Consider the following 16,662-nt stretch of genomic DNA (forward strand, 5'->3'; position numbering starts at 1 on the left):
GGTGCTGGATTAATGGTTGGACTTGATGATCTTAAAGGTCCTTTCCAACCTAGTGATTCTGTGATTCTATGTATATAAAAAACCCAAAACTTTTTACTAGTTCCATCTATTCATAAAAAAAACATTCTTTATGGGTGTTTCTTCACAGTGTGTTAAGCACTGTCTTGATGGGGAGCTGTTCTGGGCAAGACATTTAAGCTAACAAAGAGGAGCTTTTTTTTTTTAAAAAAAAAACCTCTTAAAGCCTTTATATGCATAGCAGTCTTAAATGGAATTACAAATATACCGAATTAAACAGACTACTTTAATGCCACTTTTCTATTATGCATCTACATTCAGCCTACCATGTTATTGGTAAGTTACGGGTTACAATCAAATCTACAGATGCAGTTGTCAATACCAATCAGAAATAATCCATTTTCAGATTGCCCATTTAAAGGGAATTCAAATTGGGTTACAACAATCAGAGCCTAATTTCTTCCATTCCTACTCTTGGTGGACAGGAAGTAGCACAATAATTTCCAGCCATCAGCAGGTCAGTCAGATATAAACTCTAATCGCTATGTATGTCTGAGATGGTGACCACACTTGTTAGCCAAAAACTTAAAAACCCAAGCATATAGAAGGGATACTGCCACTTTCCATTCCCACGAGTCTTGTTAGACGTAGACACTCAAAATTCTTCTTCTTCAACAGCAAAGTTATTTTGCTTCTTCCGAACATTCCAGTGTAAACACTCAGCCAAGCTTTCAAACCAGTCGCTCACAGGATCTCGGAAACAGATCGAAGGAAGGGGATAGCAAGAGGTAGTGATGCTAATACTGCAACAACACAGGAATACCCCAGTCAGTCAAGGGCAATGAATAGCAACTTAAAAAAAAAAAAAATCTTCTACTCACTAGCTAACATAGTGCTACGTTCAGCCAATTTGGTAAAACAGCGAGATTCCATAATCAAGTAACAACCAAGTCTGCAGGCTCATCTAAACAGAGTGAACACAGGGCTTAAAACTGTTAACAGATGCACTGTGAACAGCAGTCTTTGACACAGTGAGAATACTGAACCCACTCCATGATGTCCTGCAAGACCTTTTCCTGGTCTTCACATCAACAATACAGGGACAAAGAAAAATAGAAGTCACCACCTTGACCTTTAATTTTCAAGTTTTAACTATAAGCAACAGCACTAAGAAGGCTAGCATCTAACAAAGGGCCAAATCTCATTTTGAATCCTTACTAGTCTCCTGACCTATTCTATAGATCTTTAAACCTCAGAGGAAATACAAACGATTCAAGATGGAGCATCATGCCAGCTACACATTTTCCTTCCTGGCAACTTGTACGGACCAAGAAAAAAAAGAAGTCAACCTGAATAGCAAGTCTACCAGTCACGTATCACACAGTTGCCTTAAATCACCTCCCATTAGGACAGGCCACCACATTTGCACATAAAAACTGAGGAAACTTCACACACTGCATTCTGCTCACTCAAGGCAATAGCATCGCAAGTGACCACAACCACTCACTGAAGTTAATACAGTTTAAACCATATGGCATTATTCACAGCCACTGCTTACATGCAACTCCTGTTAGCTTACATGTTCTCAAGAGATTTATCTTTAAGTTAAATTTACAGAATTTTCTAAAGACATGTCCATCCTCCTTACCAAGCATGCAATTTTTACACGCTCTTGTCTTAATATTTCACTTAAACTTTCACTTCATAGTAAGATCTAAAAAACTCGTTAGAAATTAAATACATTTAGAGCAGCTTGTGCTGTTAAGAGTTGTTAGGGTTTATAGAAGCTTGTTTTATCATTGCCAGCAAAACTTTTGACAGATGTTAGAGAATGAGAGAACTACATGAATCAGTATTTTCTATACTTATAGAGAGATGCTACAATCAAAAAAAGGTTTGACCTGTCTCCATGGCATATTTCCTGCCTCTTCCTTCCATCAAATGAAACCCATGCTGTATTCCTGGCATCCGGGGAGAGCATAATCTGAGAAAGAGAAAAGAATTAAACTTCAGGTCTAAAACCTATTTTTCAAGCGCAAGGAACAAACACCTCCTTCACACTCCCTCTGAGTACAGAGTTGACTCTGCAACTTTACAGTTGCACTGAAATTCACAATCTGTCCATAATAACAGTGCAGTAACATACCACACAAGTTCCAAACCTTCATTTCATGTTCAGTATATATGCATATATTTTTCTATATGCAATAAACCCCCTCTTTATAAATACAAGGTCATAAACCAGAAAGACCTTCCAGTTACAGCCAGTGCATGCTTTAATTCAGTCACACAAGTTGACTTAGCATCTTTCAAGAAAAACAATAAAGTTAATCCAGAAAAATATTTTCATACATAATGAATCTAAAGCTGTCAAATTTAGGACATTTTGCTCATACATTCTGAAGAGAAAAGAATTGACTACCATTGGCCAGTAACACCCAGCGACATGAAAGCAATTGTGTACTGAGAGCAGTGCCATGAATAAACATTCAATTTATGTTGTAAAACAAGACCAAAAACCCCAGCAAACACTTATTTCTTAATGATAATCGTCTAACATCGCTAGGAGAGCCCTTAGTTCTCTTCCAGCTTAAGTAGACTGGAGACTTTAACAGATACAAGAAGCAGAAAAGGGTTCTTACTTATACGTGAATATTTGTTGAAAATACACATTAACTAAGTCCATTTTATATTCAGGTATTACAAGCCTTTCTGCAAGACAGCATTAACAAAAAAATAATTAGTGAATTGCAGATAACTACCAATATACTAAAAATCTGCAATATTTCTTGTTTTAGCCATGAAAGTAGAATTTTTTCATTCCCTTAAACACCACTGATTTACATGCACTTTAGCAGAAATTATGTAAAAATTTTATTAGTCAGAATGCAAATTTATGTATTCCCATTTTACAGAACGTTACACAAGTACAATCCAGTAGGAAGTGGTGTAAAATATTTCGCTAGTGGGTATATTATTTTAAATAAAGATGCATTCTTCAGCCAGACTCGATCCAGTCCTCCTACAAATGAAAGAATGCAGGAGATACACGGCACTTCCTAACCTCTTCTGCTTTGGTCAGGTTCACACGGTTATTACAAAAGATTTTAACTTAGAAAGAGAAATAACATAACAGAAGCTAACCTTGAGTTCCACTCCAGCAGGAACAACAATAGGTCTGAAAGACAACGAGTGAGGGCAGATTGGGGTGATCATTATTGCAGGAACATTTGGATGAATCATAGAAGCTCCTGCTGCAGCTGCATATGCAGTGCTACCAGTCGGCGTGGAGACAATGACTCCTGTGAAAGGAGCAAAAATTTCACTTACATTAGCCTTACAATCAATGTGTCATTTTGGAAGATGACTAAGAAATAGCACTGTTATGAAAACGAAGCAGAGAATGTACCAACTTGTATTTCACAGGAGAATTGCAGTCTAATACACAAAAAGTCAGAAAGTCTCCTCTAATCCTGGCACAGCACGTTTGTTCTATGGTGAAGTTGCATAAACTTCTAGACCTCAGGTTACACAACTTTCTAACAGTGACGTTCATTTTTTTAATGACAAGAACTTTACAGATAAACTTCTGTATTTCAGAACTTGAGATCTGAGGCCTTCATCAACTTTCAGATATCCAAGCAAATTTTTTCTGAACTATTTCTTGCCCTTAAGCCCTAACATATCATACCCAAAGAAACTGTCACTTGCCTTCATAAGTCCACAAAGCTTACAACACTTTAACACTTCACTGTAGAACGCATTAGTTACCAATAAACAAACATACCTATTCTTTGCACACTAATGTTTTCTGTCACCAATGAAATTAAGCTTGGTATTTTGTTTCCATGTGAGAAAATCCTCCAGTAAAATAGCAACAGTCTACACATGAAGTGATAAACAATTTAACTCAAGAAGCAGACTCACCATCTCCTTGCACGGTTGTTATCAGGTGTCCATCTAGAAACACATCTACATTGGAAAGGTAAGAAGAAGGACCACGATCCACCACGACTTCATTTAGGACCTGTCATGACATCAAATATTATACCAGTCCGCTATTGCTGACTTGGCAATGTAATAAATGGCAAGTCGAAATATGCGTTCCAGATCTTTGAAAAACTGATGCTGGTTTAGTACCTGCCAAATTAGACTCTTTACGCTTCTGTCTTATCAAGTGCCAGCTAAAGTTTTCAGATGTTAAGAATTATTTCCAGAAGCTTGTTACTAGCAACATGCAGGGGTTTTCTTTTCAATTCTAAAAATCTTCAGGATATCCCATTTTAGAAACACTACTTTGTTTTTGAAATAGAAGGAAAATATTACTAAAGGAAGGTACAATATTAGCACTTATAATTGCAGAAAGTAATGTAGTACATCACTTCCTCATTGTTTAGTGCACATACTGTGAATTAGAACAATATGGATCTGTCCCACACCACTGGGCTAATGTAAGTAAACTGATGAAAAGGGGAAAGTTATAATAAAACCAAGTAAAAGCAATCTAAAAACAGCGTATTAGTTCTTTTGCTTATTTTGCCCTCTGACCTGATATTGCATAATTTGCTTGCCCACTTCTTTCTCTATATTTGCAGACACTACTCCATTTTCTTCTATACCATTTTGTACTGTCATTTTCTCTCTGTGCTCTTTTACTACTTTCACTTTCAGCCTGCTTCGTAGAACAAGTGCTGCATTGCCTGGAAGTGAAATATAGGAGAAAGTACACAAAAATTATATGCTAGCATAGTAAATAAAACCCTGTAATGACTAGCAAACTGTATGAAATGCCCGTGAAATCCATCTATTGCCTGTGCTTTCAACATTCCCAATTTCATTCACAAGATAATTGTCTATACTTGGTTAAAGCTCAAAACTAATTTTCAGTAGTAATGAGCAAAATTAATCTAAAATTTGAACCCAGTCTGTCCTCCCTTTCCTCATCATGTAAAAAGAAAATTTAAATGGACATGATCAAGATTGGATAAATACTGTTAGGTTCATGGGATCTTTACTAAGACAAAAGCTAAGCCTAAAGAAAATTAGTGTATTAGAAGCACCTATTAAAAGACAACATTCTAGCAATGTGAGAATTTTATACATCTTTTCAGGAATCTACTTTGGATGCAACTCGGATAACCTCCTCTTGAAGAAACAAAGGACTTCTTTCCTCAAATATTTTGTTTGTGTGACTCCTCAGTATTTAAGCACTACGCTGCTTAGAGAAACAGACCACTGCAGACTTCAGAGCTACACTCCATTTGTATCTTTAGCTGTCATTTAACACAAGTTCTGCACCATCTTTTACTTGTTCACTCCACACAGGACAAAGTTGTTTCTTAGCTGTTTTCCTTTACAAAATGCTACAGAAAGCAGCACTGAATGGGTCAATGCAATGCAATACTTCTCTTAGTTTAGTATACGTTTCTTGTGACTGTCTTATGGGACAACCTAAATGAGTTGGTTAAGAAAATTTATTTACCAGCCTTGGAAAAAGCTACAGAAAAAGTAACAAAAAGAAACACCACACCTTGTCCCCTTAAATTTACCTTCTATAACCTGAGTGACTTGGGACTGAAAATTCTCAAAATTAAATGGAGTAAGAAATCCAAGGGATCCCAGATGAAAAGCCATAACTGGAGGTACACTACCCTATCAATAAAGAAAAGAATTTAAAAGCTACTGAATAAAAGCAATTCATACTTCAACTAATTGCCTGTAAATATTTTGACCATTGATGTAACTTCAACTGTGCATAATAAAAACAACACATTACATACATTATTTTCAGAAAGTACAGGGTAAAAGAGGCTTGATAAAAAAAGGTATCAACAGCAAAGGACAAGTGTTGAACTCTATAATGAAGAAAAAAAAAAAACAACCTTCAAATACTTCAAAAAGAAAAGAGGTCTTCAAGTTTATTTCCCATAAAGACCAACCTGGAAAAGCGAAGAAGCGTAAAGTAAGGTCCCATCTCCTCCCAGGCATATGATAAAGTCTATCTGATTGGAGATATCATCATAATCTAGAAGCAACATTGAAATACAAGTTTTGAATTAAGTTTTATCAATACTCTTCATTTCCAAATGTAAATTAACTGCAGCATGCCAACATTCACTCACAAATGTAAAAAACACAATTAAGATCTAATAGCAGCTGGTTGCAAAAGACACATTAGTTGAACAAACCTGACCGAACAATTAAGGAAATACCAATAAGCAACATACTCCAACTTTACTTTCAAGAAATGGTTACCATACCTTCTCTGAAGGTGCAAAATTTCTTCTTCACTGGTCCAAAATTATCATCATTAGCTATAGCAGGGTCTTCCAGTACCTTTTTTTCTACATACACTATCATATTGTTCTCCTTAAGAGAGGCAAGATAAGCTTGTTAATAACCTCATAAAATGACAAAATATTTTACTCTCCCCATAATTTACATTAGTTTAAAACATATAAATATTATTTTACAGAAGTGGTCTGCATTTGTTGGTTGGGGGGGTTACTTTTAATGTGTGGTCTAAGTCTAATGAGAATTTTGCAGCTTCCACAGACCATCTAACGGATTAAACTAAGCTCTGGAATAATGATTACATCATACAGTAACATTGTTCTGTTTGTTCAAGGCTTAAAGGATTTACGTCCCCTTCCCTGTAATTTAGAACTGCAAATGGAATGAAGGAAAGCTTTTTCTTTACTTTTTTCTTAAGCTCTGTATTTACAGTACTTAAGTACTGATCTTAAGCTGTGAAACAAGTTTTACTACTTCCAGTGGCAATGGGTATAACAATTTGTTTGCACTATACAATTCTGCACATTCCACATTCAACAGAACCGGTAATTGAAACCAGTTTAGATGTAAAACTTTTAATTATGGTAAAAAAAAAAAAGGATTTTACATTTCATTACCTCAGTAAGATACACACAAAGCTCTTTAAAAGGCTGCAGCAGACTGGCATCACGTATCTTTTTAATAACAAGGACACTCTTGGGAGGTTTGTTCCATGTCAACCGCTGGCTTGCTGGATCCTGAATGTGCCTAGAGAAAAGAAAAAAAAACAACAATGTTACTACATTTTGCTCTGACAACATTCTGGTCTGTTAAGAATACATCCTCAACTATAACTGCACGCAGTCCGAGAACAATAGCAAGAAGGATGCAATAGTTCATATTGTAACAATGCTTTTTCCCCCATGAAACCAATCAAGCGTCCATTCTTGTAACTGCTACCATGCTAAGAACATGTGCAAGCAGGGACTTTAACAGAAGCACTACAAAAGCTCTTGGATCAAGTTCTTGAACTGACTGACATCTTCCCTAAGGCTTCCAGCCACAATGCTTTCCTCTACCTTATTTTAGTCCCCTCTTCTATTAAGCTCACTCAAAATAAGGAGAAACATCCAATTAGAGAATCAGAAGAAGCTACAGCATAATTTCTTATTGCCATCCCATACTGTAAGTCAAACAAGTCAATGTAAATTTAAAAAATAGTGCAATAGTTCCAACCCAAATATTCTTTTTAACAGTATTTCCTTCAGCATTTTTTCCACCGACACCAGTATACAGTCACAGTTTTCTCAATACAGATTGAAGCCTGTAGATGCAGGCTACAGCTTTTCTACTAATACTAAACACTATCACAAGAGAAGGGCAAATAATTAAGATTCACATGGTTACCTGTACTAAATCCTCAAGATAAGCCTTAACAACTATGAAAAAAATATAGTACATAAACTCTCTTCTGGGAAGTCTGCACTTGAAACTCTTATATTTCCTATCATAAAACCTCATAAATAAAGGGCTTAAAGAGGAACAGAAGCCTCTTTACTTCTATTCCAGGTAAACATTACAGATATGCAAGCATATGTAACTTTTGTGCAAAATTTCTTTGAAACTCTAATCTATGCATTTACTTTATTTTCATGTCGATCACAAAAATGTTTATCTGCTTAAAGTAGCACAACTACTACTTTAAATTAAAAAAATTTAACTTTAAAAAGTATTTTAAAATTACTGTCTGCCTGTTATCACGACAGCATTCTAAGACTTGACAACCTCAAGAACTAAATGTATGTACACAAATAATTTTGCGGCTTTCAAGAAGGTTCAGTAACAGAACCCTCATGTCGTTCTAGAACATGTGTAGTAGATGTAGGAATACCCAGCTGTATCTTCCTTCTTTAGTATCTACTTCTAAGCTACATCATTTCACAGTTGTATTTCGCATATAACAAGCAACCCATCCTTTTCCATAGGGTGCAGATATAATCCATAAAGCAAAGCAGATTAGTATAAATGCTGAACAAGGCAAATTTACAAAGAGATTTGGATTTAGCACTTCCAGGGGTTAAAATAAAACAGATGATAGAACAGAGGCGGAATTCATTTTGCTTTCCAAAACGCCTATATTCTACATATATACAGCAGAAACTATAGATTGATGGAGTAGTCTAATACCAGTAACTCTTACTAACAAACAGTGCTGTCTCTCTAAATATTATTACATAACACAGAAGAATACAAACATGCGGTTACACTCAGTATCACATACCGGCTTTCAAGATTATGCTATATTTCATTTTACAGTCAAGGAATCATAGAATAGTGGAGGTTGGAAGGCACCTCTGGAGAGTCTAGTCCAACCCCCGGGCTCAGTGTACGGGCATTTTGAAGATACCAGACTTGGACTCAAACGTCGCCACGAATCCGAGATGACTACAAATCTGGAAGGCTTGACTAACTAACCTCGGACTTGACTAGCCAACCAACAGCTAAACTGGAAATGAACTGAAATGAAATAAAATAGGAGGAGTTGCATTAATGTGTTTATTGCTGCTGAACAGCTGCAAAGGAACCGAAGCTGAAGTTTTATATTCTATTTCCAACACAAATGGTGACTAAGGAAGCGTCTTCTATACCAAAGTTAATTTCATAAAATTAAACTCAAATCTCAATACTGTTAAAAGGTAAAAAATAGACATAGAGAAACCACCCCCAAAACTGTTTCAAGATGATTAATCTATCTTCTAAAGCTGGCAAAGAACTAAAGATTGCGGCACTGCTTTTCACTTAATAAACCTAGAGCTAATACAGACTTCATTCAAATAAAAGAGAGTTTGCCTCTTTCAACTGTACTCACCAATTCCATGTAGTTCTACTAAATGAAAGATTATTCATAACATGCTTTAAGATCTTCATGTTTATTTCCAGGAGTCGGGCAAATGCAAGCGCTCCAAAAAAAAAAAAAAAAAAGAGGCTACAGCTTTTCTCACTTAATAAAGTGCTACCTCAGAAGAAAACATTTTTCTCTTTGACCTCACCTCTTCTCAACGACACAAGCACCCAATTCTTTTTTCACTGAATTGTCGTTCAATTCACCTGGTCATCTTACATAACAGTCTTCGGAAAGCAGATTTTTCAATACAATCTTCAACACTAGCCCTAACCCACTAACATCAAGACCTCCACTAATTTATGCCTATACATAAAACCTGAAATTTTCTGTTAAAAAATCCTCTCCAGTGAAGAGAGTTTAGCAATATTACATTACTGTAGAGAAGAAAAACCGAAACAGAAAAGTTTTGCTTGTTTTTAGAAGCCACAACAAAAACCTTTCGTATAGTAAGAATAGTATTTTACAATTTGGTCTTCAAACAGTCCTCTCCTTCAATGACCTGAGAGCACCCTTACTCCCCAGTTACTGCGAACACTGCGTACGCAGCCTTTTCCCTGGCTAGTGGCGTGCACTCAGTATTGCCTGCAGCCTCTGTACTCCACCGATCTTGACGCTATCATTATATCGTACCTTGCTGGCCCAGCCCATGGGGAGGAGCATGTTCATCACAATCAAGTGGGTAAACACACAACACAAGCTGGGTTTTCAGTTGAACAAGAGCACTCCAAGCCACAAACTTTAGAACAGACAGAAAGAATGAGGAAGCTACGAGTTTCTGTACGCTGCAAAATTTCCGCCACACCTTCATAGGAAAAGTTAGGATACCACCAACCTGTTCTGAGGAAGACTACTACTGGTTAAGTAAAGATTGGGGCAAATAAATAACACAAATACCTTACATTTAACTGAAAAAACAATGAAACAAAACTTTTTGAAGGGACAAAAATAGGGACCACTAACTTGGTTAATCTGTAGAACCTGACATTCCTCGTTTGACCAAGTCAAGACACCATTTACTAAGTATACAATACACAGTGTAAAAAGCAACACTTTTATACCACCCAACCTACAAAATTAAAATGTTTCTATGCCTGCGAAGCAGAAACCAACTCTTATTTTCAGAGTATAAAAGCAAACTTGCCTTAATGATATTCATACACTGAAACTGCCATAGTTCAAATAGAAAAATTCAAACTACTACCTCAAACACATAATACCAAGAGAGGGAGAAGGCTTTCCTCAGATTTCACAGTACAGAGAACTACTTCTCCTCCTTTCCTCATGTTGTCCGTAACAATTTTTCTTCCTCTCTCATTCAGAAACACTGCTCTTTACGTATTTCAACTTGATGGAATAACCAAAATGCTACCAATAGCTTCTTCGTATCATACGTAGATTGCTATAAGGGTGTTTAATACACATGGTGAGTTTACTGTCAATTATGTTGGAAAGCTTTTATTACAGTTGCCATTGTTGACATCAAACTATGGATTGCAGATTATGCAAAACATGTCTAAACAAAACTTCAGTACTTAATACTACTCACATGCCCTGCTGTATTTTATGTGAAATGGTTAATGTTTTTTCTGAAATAGATATACTGAGCTATGAAAAAACTCCCATTAGTTTAGGCAGTAGATAGTGGGCCTAAGAACACCACATGAATTATTAACGTAAAACCAGTAAAATTAATTTCCTTGTATGTCCGTTACCCTGCAGGAAGTATTCCAACCAGCAAAACCACTATAAATCCATACAGAGAAATATCGATTATGTCCTATCATCCCTTGGGAGAAAAAAAGACAAACAAACCCATATTATACTTTTCAACATGCAGATCAAGCTAAAGCACATCTAATGAGGTTTTACTTGAGAACACAGATCAGCAGTGCTATCCATTCTCCTCTCAGACTGACTTTTTAAACGGTTAGTGTGTGGTAACAAAATCACAGGCCAATTTTGGCAATGCAGACCCCAAACCGGCAATCAAGCAACATGAAAACCTCTAAATATCAGGTAAATACAAACAATGCCGATAAGGGGGTGAGTAGTGGAAAAGCAAACTTTTTTTTTCTTTCACACAGAATAAGCCTAATAATATTTATTTGACAAGTACTTACATAATCGTTTTAGGATTTTGCAGCATACAGGCCTTTGGTCCAAATGTGGTCACTGGGCATGGTCCATGCAAGGAGCGGGTTCTCCTAAAAATATATATAAAAATAATAAATAAGTAAAAGAAATGTGATGGCAAACTGGGTATAATTAACTCCCCAACCACCAAAACCACTTCTTTGAAAAAGCTGCACTAGGCAATACAGGGTAAAGTACATTTCTTAAACCGACATTTGTGCTTGAACAGCCAATGCAATTTTACACATATTAGCTCTCACATTTCAAATCTAAAATTTAACTCCTGTACCTGTTCCTTGAAAGTGATTTTACATGAAGCCTCACTTACAGTTTATCCCCTTCACACACTGACTAATCACTTCCTAAATATTAGTACCAGGCGCATATTCTTCTTGTATTCATCTTCACTTTGCACAAAGGAAGCATCACAGACTCAAAGAGGATATGGACAGGTTTTCTCAGGTTGGTTCTGTGAATTCATGTCAAGCCTGCAAAGATTCTATTTAGCCTCTGGACACTGCAATACAGAACAGTACATGCATGTCTCAGAGACCAAAAAAAAGTGTAAATAAACCCAAATTATAAAAACAATCTATTTTCTATTTTCAAGGTCTCACTACTGTGAAAAGGAAAAATTCCTGTTTCAGAATTAGCTATGTAGTTTTTACATATTTTAAAAAAGTTTTCTTTTAAGCTAGAGTAAGAAGAAATTTAAATAACTAAAGGACACGTTTTTCAACTCCTCAATTTGTTGTAATCCTAAATAATAGTCAGTATGATTACATAAACAAGTATTTAACACTGAGTACTCAACCAGGTACTTGACCAGTAGTTGACTGAACACTTCAGATTTTGTAGGAATTTATTAAATAACACCAAGAAATTATCAAATGAGACACTTCTGGCAAGTTTCAAAAGAAACTCAAAATATCGCTGTAGTAACACTAGCTGAGAGAAAGAGCAGCAGCATTCAGTTTTTGTTAGGTAATCCAGTATTCTCGCAACCTTCACTTAATAAGTGTGCCTAATCAATTAATTAAAATACAAAACCTAAGCTAGGCTTTTGTTTATATAGTGTAAGCACTTTCTCTTCTGTAATATTTTGGCATGCACTCATTTCTGTTGGCAATGAGCAAGCAAACAACTAAGCATACAAACAATAAAATAACCTCATGACTGTTGTTTTCAGGCCATGCTCTCAGCAACAATCTATGACAACTGTTAGTTGTGTGTTGTCAGTGTGTGTAAAGGATTAGTCTGCATCAACTCCTAAGTGACACCAGCTTCACTGCTGCAGACACAATAACCACGATACTTTCTTTCCTGTATTTCTTGTAGCACTACATCTTACCTAAGAGCGCACAGCTTTTGAATGGGACATGCAGAATGATTAATCTCATATAAACACTCTTAAAATAGCTTAATGAGTGCTCTTCATCTCAATAAGGTACAGTAACATATAAATCAGGTTTCCCAGTGTAAGTCTTAACAAGCATTTACAATGAAATCTCCAACACCAAGGCAACACCTTCAGATTTTTTTGCCATGATCAAGCCACAGTAATGGTGTCCCAATCATTTAAGCACTTCTTTTGTTGTTCAAATCTTTGCACTTAATAAATTAATAAAACGCAAATCCTTCAATTCTAAGGTATATCGAGACACATATCTGCAGTACCGGGCCCTAGTTTTGAATAGGTAGACTCTTTTTTCCCCCCATTTATTTACCTAGTAAGAGCTAATATGATCTTTGTCTTCAAATAAACAGAAGTTCTGAAGTATCATTTATCCTCAAACTTAAATCCCACCCAGAACCCAGGATTACTCCTAGCTTTAGGATGAGATTATCTGGAGCAAGTCAGAACGGTTCTGCCTTACTTTCCTCCCACCTCCTTCAGCAAATCTGTAAATGGGAGTAAAACTTACTCAAGTCATGTAACTGTTGAAACATTATGTAAATGCTATTAGAATTATTCCATTAAACAGAAGGGGGAAATATGCCTTTCCTGTGCTTAATTCAATTAACACAGGAACTGGTAGCTAACCTATTGCTTGGCAGTAACAAATCACTACTGCTTTGCCTTCTATTGTGTGTATTGTAAGTAGCTCAGACCAGCCTGATGACTCACTCTTAGGACTAAAAAAAACCCCTCAGAAATCTAATAAAAATCCAAAACAGATGACAGGTTAAAAAAGTATAATTAAGGAATAACAGCAACATCTTATTTGTTCCATGTCTAATAAAACACGCACTTGTAAGAATTCCAATAAGGAAAATGAGTATTTAATTTCCAACATCTAACACACAGAAGTTGTATTTGTTTTTTTGCATAATTTTTTTTCCACTTGTAAGTCCAGGCATGACTAATCCAGTCAGGTAAGATTATTACTGTTTTATAAAGTTTACCTTATTTATATTAAAACAGAAAAGTAAGCAAGAACTGACATAATTAGACATTAATGTGCGTACCAGTATGTGTAAAGGAATGGTGAGTTTCTGTCTACTTGTCAACAATTACACCAGCAATCAGGATAGCTAAATAATGCCCTGGCAACATCAGCTCCCACTTCTTGCTCTGCTCAAGCTTCTCCCAAATAACTGCCTTTTTTGCCTTCCTTCAACACAGTTCATTATTCTATGCCATTCCCAGTAATTGGCTAAACGCTGTTCCTACAAGAGGCATTAAATATCCACATCTGACCTTCACGACATTCAAACAAAGTTTTCTCTGCAAACTCAATTTAATAACTGGTATACATTTTGGTTGAGATTTAACTTGGTTTTCTTAGTACTTTTAATTTAATAGAGCATACACTATTAAATCAATAGCAGGTAAAATATTTGACTGAACAGAGTTTAAAGTTGTTTGTAGTAAGACTGTCTTTGCTGAGAATGAGCAGCAATGCACTTGAAATTATACATCTTTTAGGAAAATATACTTGTCAGTTTAAAGCAGATAGGCAACTACTTCACTCTAAATACCACAGAGAAAGCCTGAGATCACTTTCTGACATTCTGCAAAATGCCTTGTGACAATTTTGCACTAAATTGAAGACAGCCAGTGAATGAATGCAGAACATCTTAATGAAAATAAAAAAAAAAATCTCATAAACAATAAACATAATTCAAACCCACAATGGGTAGGGTCTACAAAGATCTCTCCTAGTTTGAAAAAGTAGTTACTTAGCTAGAAGATAATAATACACAAAAATTTAGACCACATGGTCTTTTACACAGGCTGAGGGCTACACAAGGGAAAAAACAGTAGTTTTACAGAACGCTTTTAATGTAAAGTCTTACGTATTGACTATGACTCACAACACAGGAGCTAGAACAGTACAGAGCACAGTCCTTTGTGAACAGTTTCCAAAAGCATTAAAGTACACTGACTTTCTGAACTACGTATGCAAAGCAAGTATTTTCCTAACCTTTTAGCCTCTTCAGATAAAGGCTTTTATTATGTCTCCTTTCACCATAAAGCTTCCCCCTGCGATCTTCAGCCTCACCCATATATGCTCTGCCTTGCAAGAGCATTCCTACCATCAAAGCAGTAACTCTGGACGAGAATTTCATCTGTCGAGAATGTCTTCCATGATTCCGTCCATGCTTTTATAGAGGGTCACAAATCTAAGTAAGGTAAAGTTCTGCTATGCTTCCCGCAAGATGAAGACGCACTGCTACCACAGCATGCTATTCAATATTTACAATGGGTCCAAAGATCACAAAATCAAAAGTTCTATCCAAGCTGTCCACATGGCAAGAGCCTTGATTAGATTAGAAATTTGGCTCAAAGAAAAAATGGGCGTTTCTCACTGCTGTGAAAAAATCTGCATGCACAAACTTAGTCTGTGCTGCCTCACATCACCGTATAACCTAAATACTCATGCAGGTTTTTAATACACAGCACTAAGAGCTCTAGCTAGTAAATGTGTAAAAATTTGCAGAAGTGTCTCTACTATTGACTGATTCTTTCTTTAAGACTATGAACTCTGCAGATACCTGTTTTGACAGCCATGCCAAATGGCATGTGCAGTTTCAAAAAGAAAAAAAAAAAAGAGGATCTATTACATTTCACGTAGCCATTTCTAAATTCAAACACTTTATTGAATCCAGGCTCTGACATACTTCAGACAGCATTTAAATAGCATATTCAAAGCAAACAGTAATGCATTGTCTTCCTCAAGCTGCTTATGCACACATAGAATGTTGCTGAAGTATCTACAAAAAAGCAGTTTCAGATCTACCAAGAAACACTGAAACAGAAGGCAAACCTCACAACCAACCAGAACCTATTTACATGAATGTCAGTTTAGAGATGACCACCAACATGGCTACTTCAGAAATTCAAGTTCTTTTCACAGCAGGGACCACAATAGGATGGTTCACTAATCATGTTCCTCCCTATTTATTACCACAACAAAACACTATTTTTATTTCTGTTCATTATCACTTGTCACAGCTGCAAGACCAGGGCTGTATAAAAAGAGAAGCAAAAATTAAAATCTGGATTACAATTTTTTTTTTTTTTTTCCCTTAAAGGTAGCAACAATAGGAGGAGCCAAGAGCCATACCGGAATTCTTTGGTGCTTCCTAGGGCTGGTGAAGCAGACAAACTTCGCGACTTAGCTCGTCCCCGGCTAGTATTGCTCCACTCCTCGTCATCATGACACGTTGAGCAATGATAAGCAGAATCTGAGCTCACATCAGCCTTACTGGTACACAGTTTTTCTTGATTCATCTCCATACTGGAAGTGAAAGAACCTCAGTGAAAGAGAAATTCAACTCCTATAGAAAAACACCAGGAGAAAGGGGACAGGGAAGAGAGAAGAAAAATCTCAGTATTAGCAAAGGTAACAAAGTAACTGCTAATCACTGACCTTACACACTTTGATAAACACTTCTCAAAAGGATCTGGAAATGTGAAATTATTCAAGGTAATGAGAAGACTTCAAGGTAATCCGAAGGAAAACCAAGCAGAATTAACACACGTATGTTCTCAGCTTTACAAGAGGCTCAATACAAAGTTGTTTCAAGACCAGCACAGATTCACATCTCCAGTTATATACCAGATAAAATTATGTTAGGTACTGGAGAGGACGAAAAGCCTTAAATATTTGCCAAGGAATCAAAACTCAGGAAAATCTATTAGGTGATACATATATCAAACAAATAAAACTAGAATACTCTAAGCTGTAACAGGGAAAGAAAAAAGCTGTCAGAGTAACCAAAAAAATAATGCAATAGAGAGAACCTTAATAAACTTCAATTCTTCACAAAAATTAGATTAATACCAAGCTGAGAAGAGACAAAAACAAGCTGGAGGACGATACTGA

General features: G+C 36.2%; 1 protein-coding gene across 2 annotated transcripts; it reads right to left on the reverse strand.

The window, feature by feature from the left end:
• Window positions 1-351: 351 nt before the first annotated feature.
• On the reverse strand, window positions 352-16,073 carry NADK (NAD kinase; the record flags this gene model as incomplete). Of its 2 annotated transcripts, XM_082009390.1 has the most annotated exons (11): window positions 352-821; window positions 1,920-2,002; window positions 3,163-3,320; window positions 3,946-4,045; window positions 4,567-4,718; window positions 5,568-5,670; window positions 5,958-6,043; window positions 6,279-6,387; window positions 6,930-7,059; window positions 11,317-11,400; window positions 15,901-16,073. In XM_082009390.1, 11 exons carry the CDS (start codon window positions 16,071-16,073, stop codon window positions 674-676), a joined length of 1,326 nt encoding a protein of 441 aa, XP_081865516.1. In that variant the 3' UTR covers window positions 352-673. The 2 variants fall into 2 exon arrangements, with proteins under 2 accessions (XP_081865516.1, XP_081865517.1); XM_082009391.1 differs by lacking the exons at window positions 11,317-11,400; window positions 15,901-16,073 and having other exon boundaries at window positions 6,279-6,384; window positions 6,930-7,481.
• Between the last annotated feature and the right edge of the window lie 589 nt (window positions 16,074-16,662).

This window comes from Phaethon aethereus, assembly GCF_964289735.1.
Source record: "Phaethon aethereus genome assembly, chromosome: 21".
Lineage (NCBI taxonomy): Eukaryota > Metazoa > Chordata > Aves > Phaethontiformes > Phaethontidae > Phaethon > Phaethon aethereus.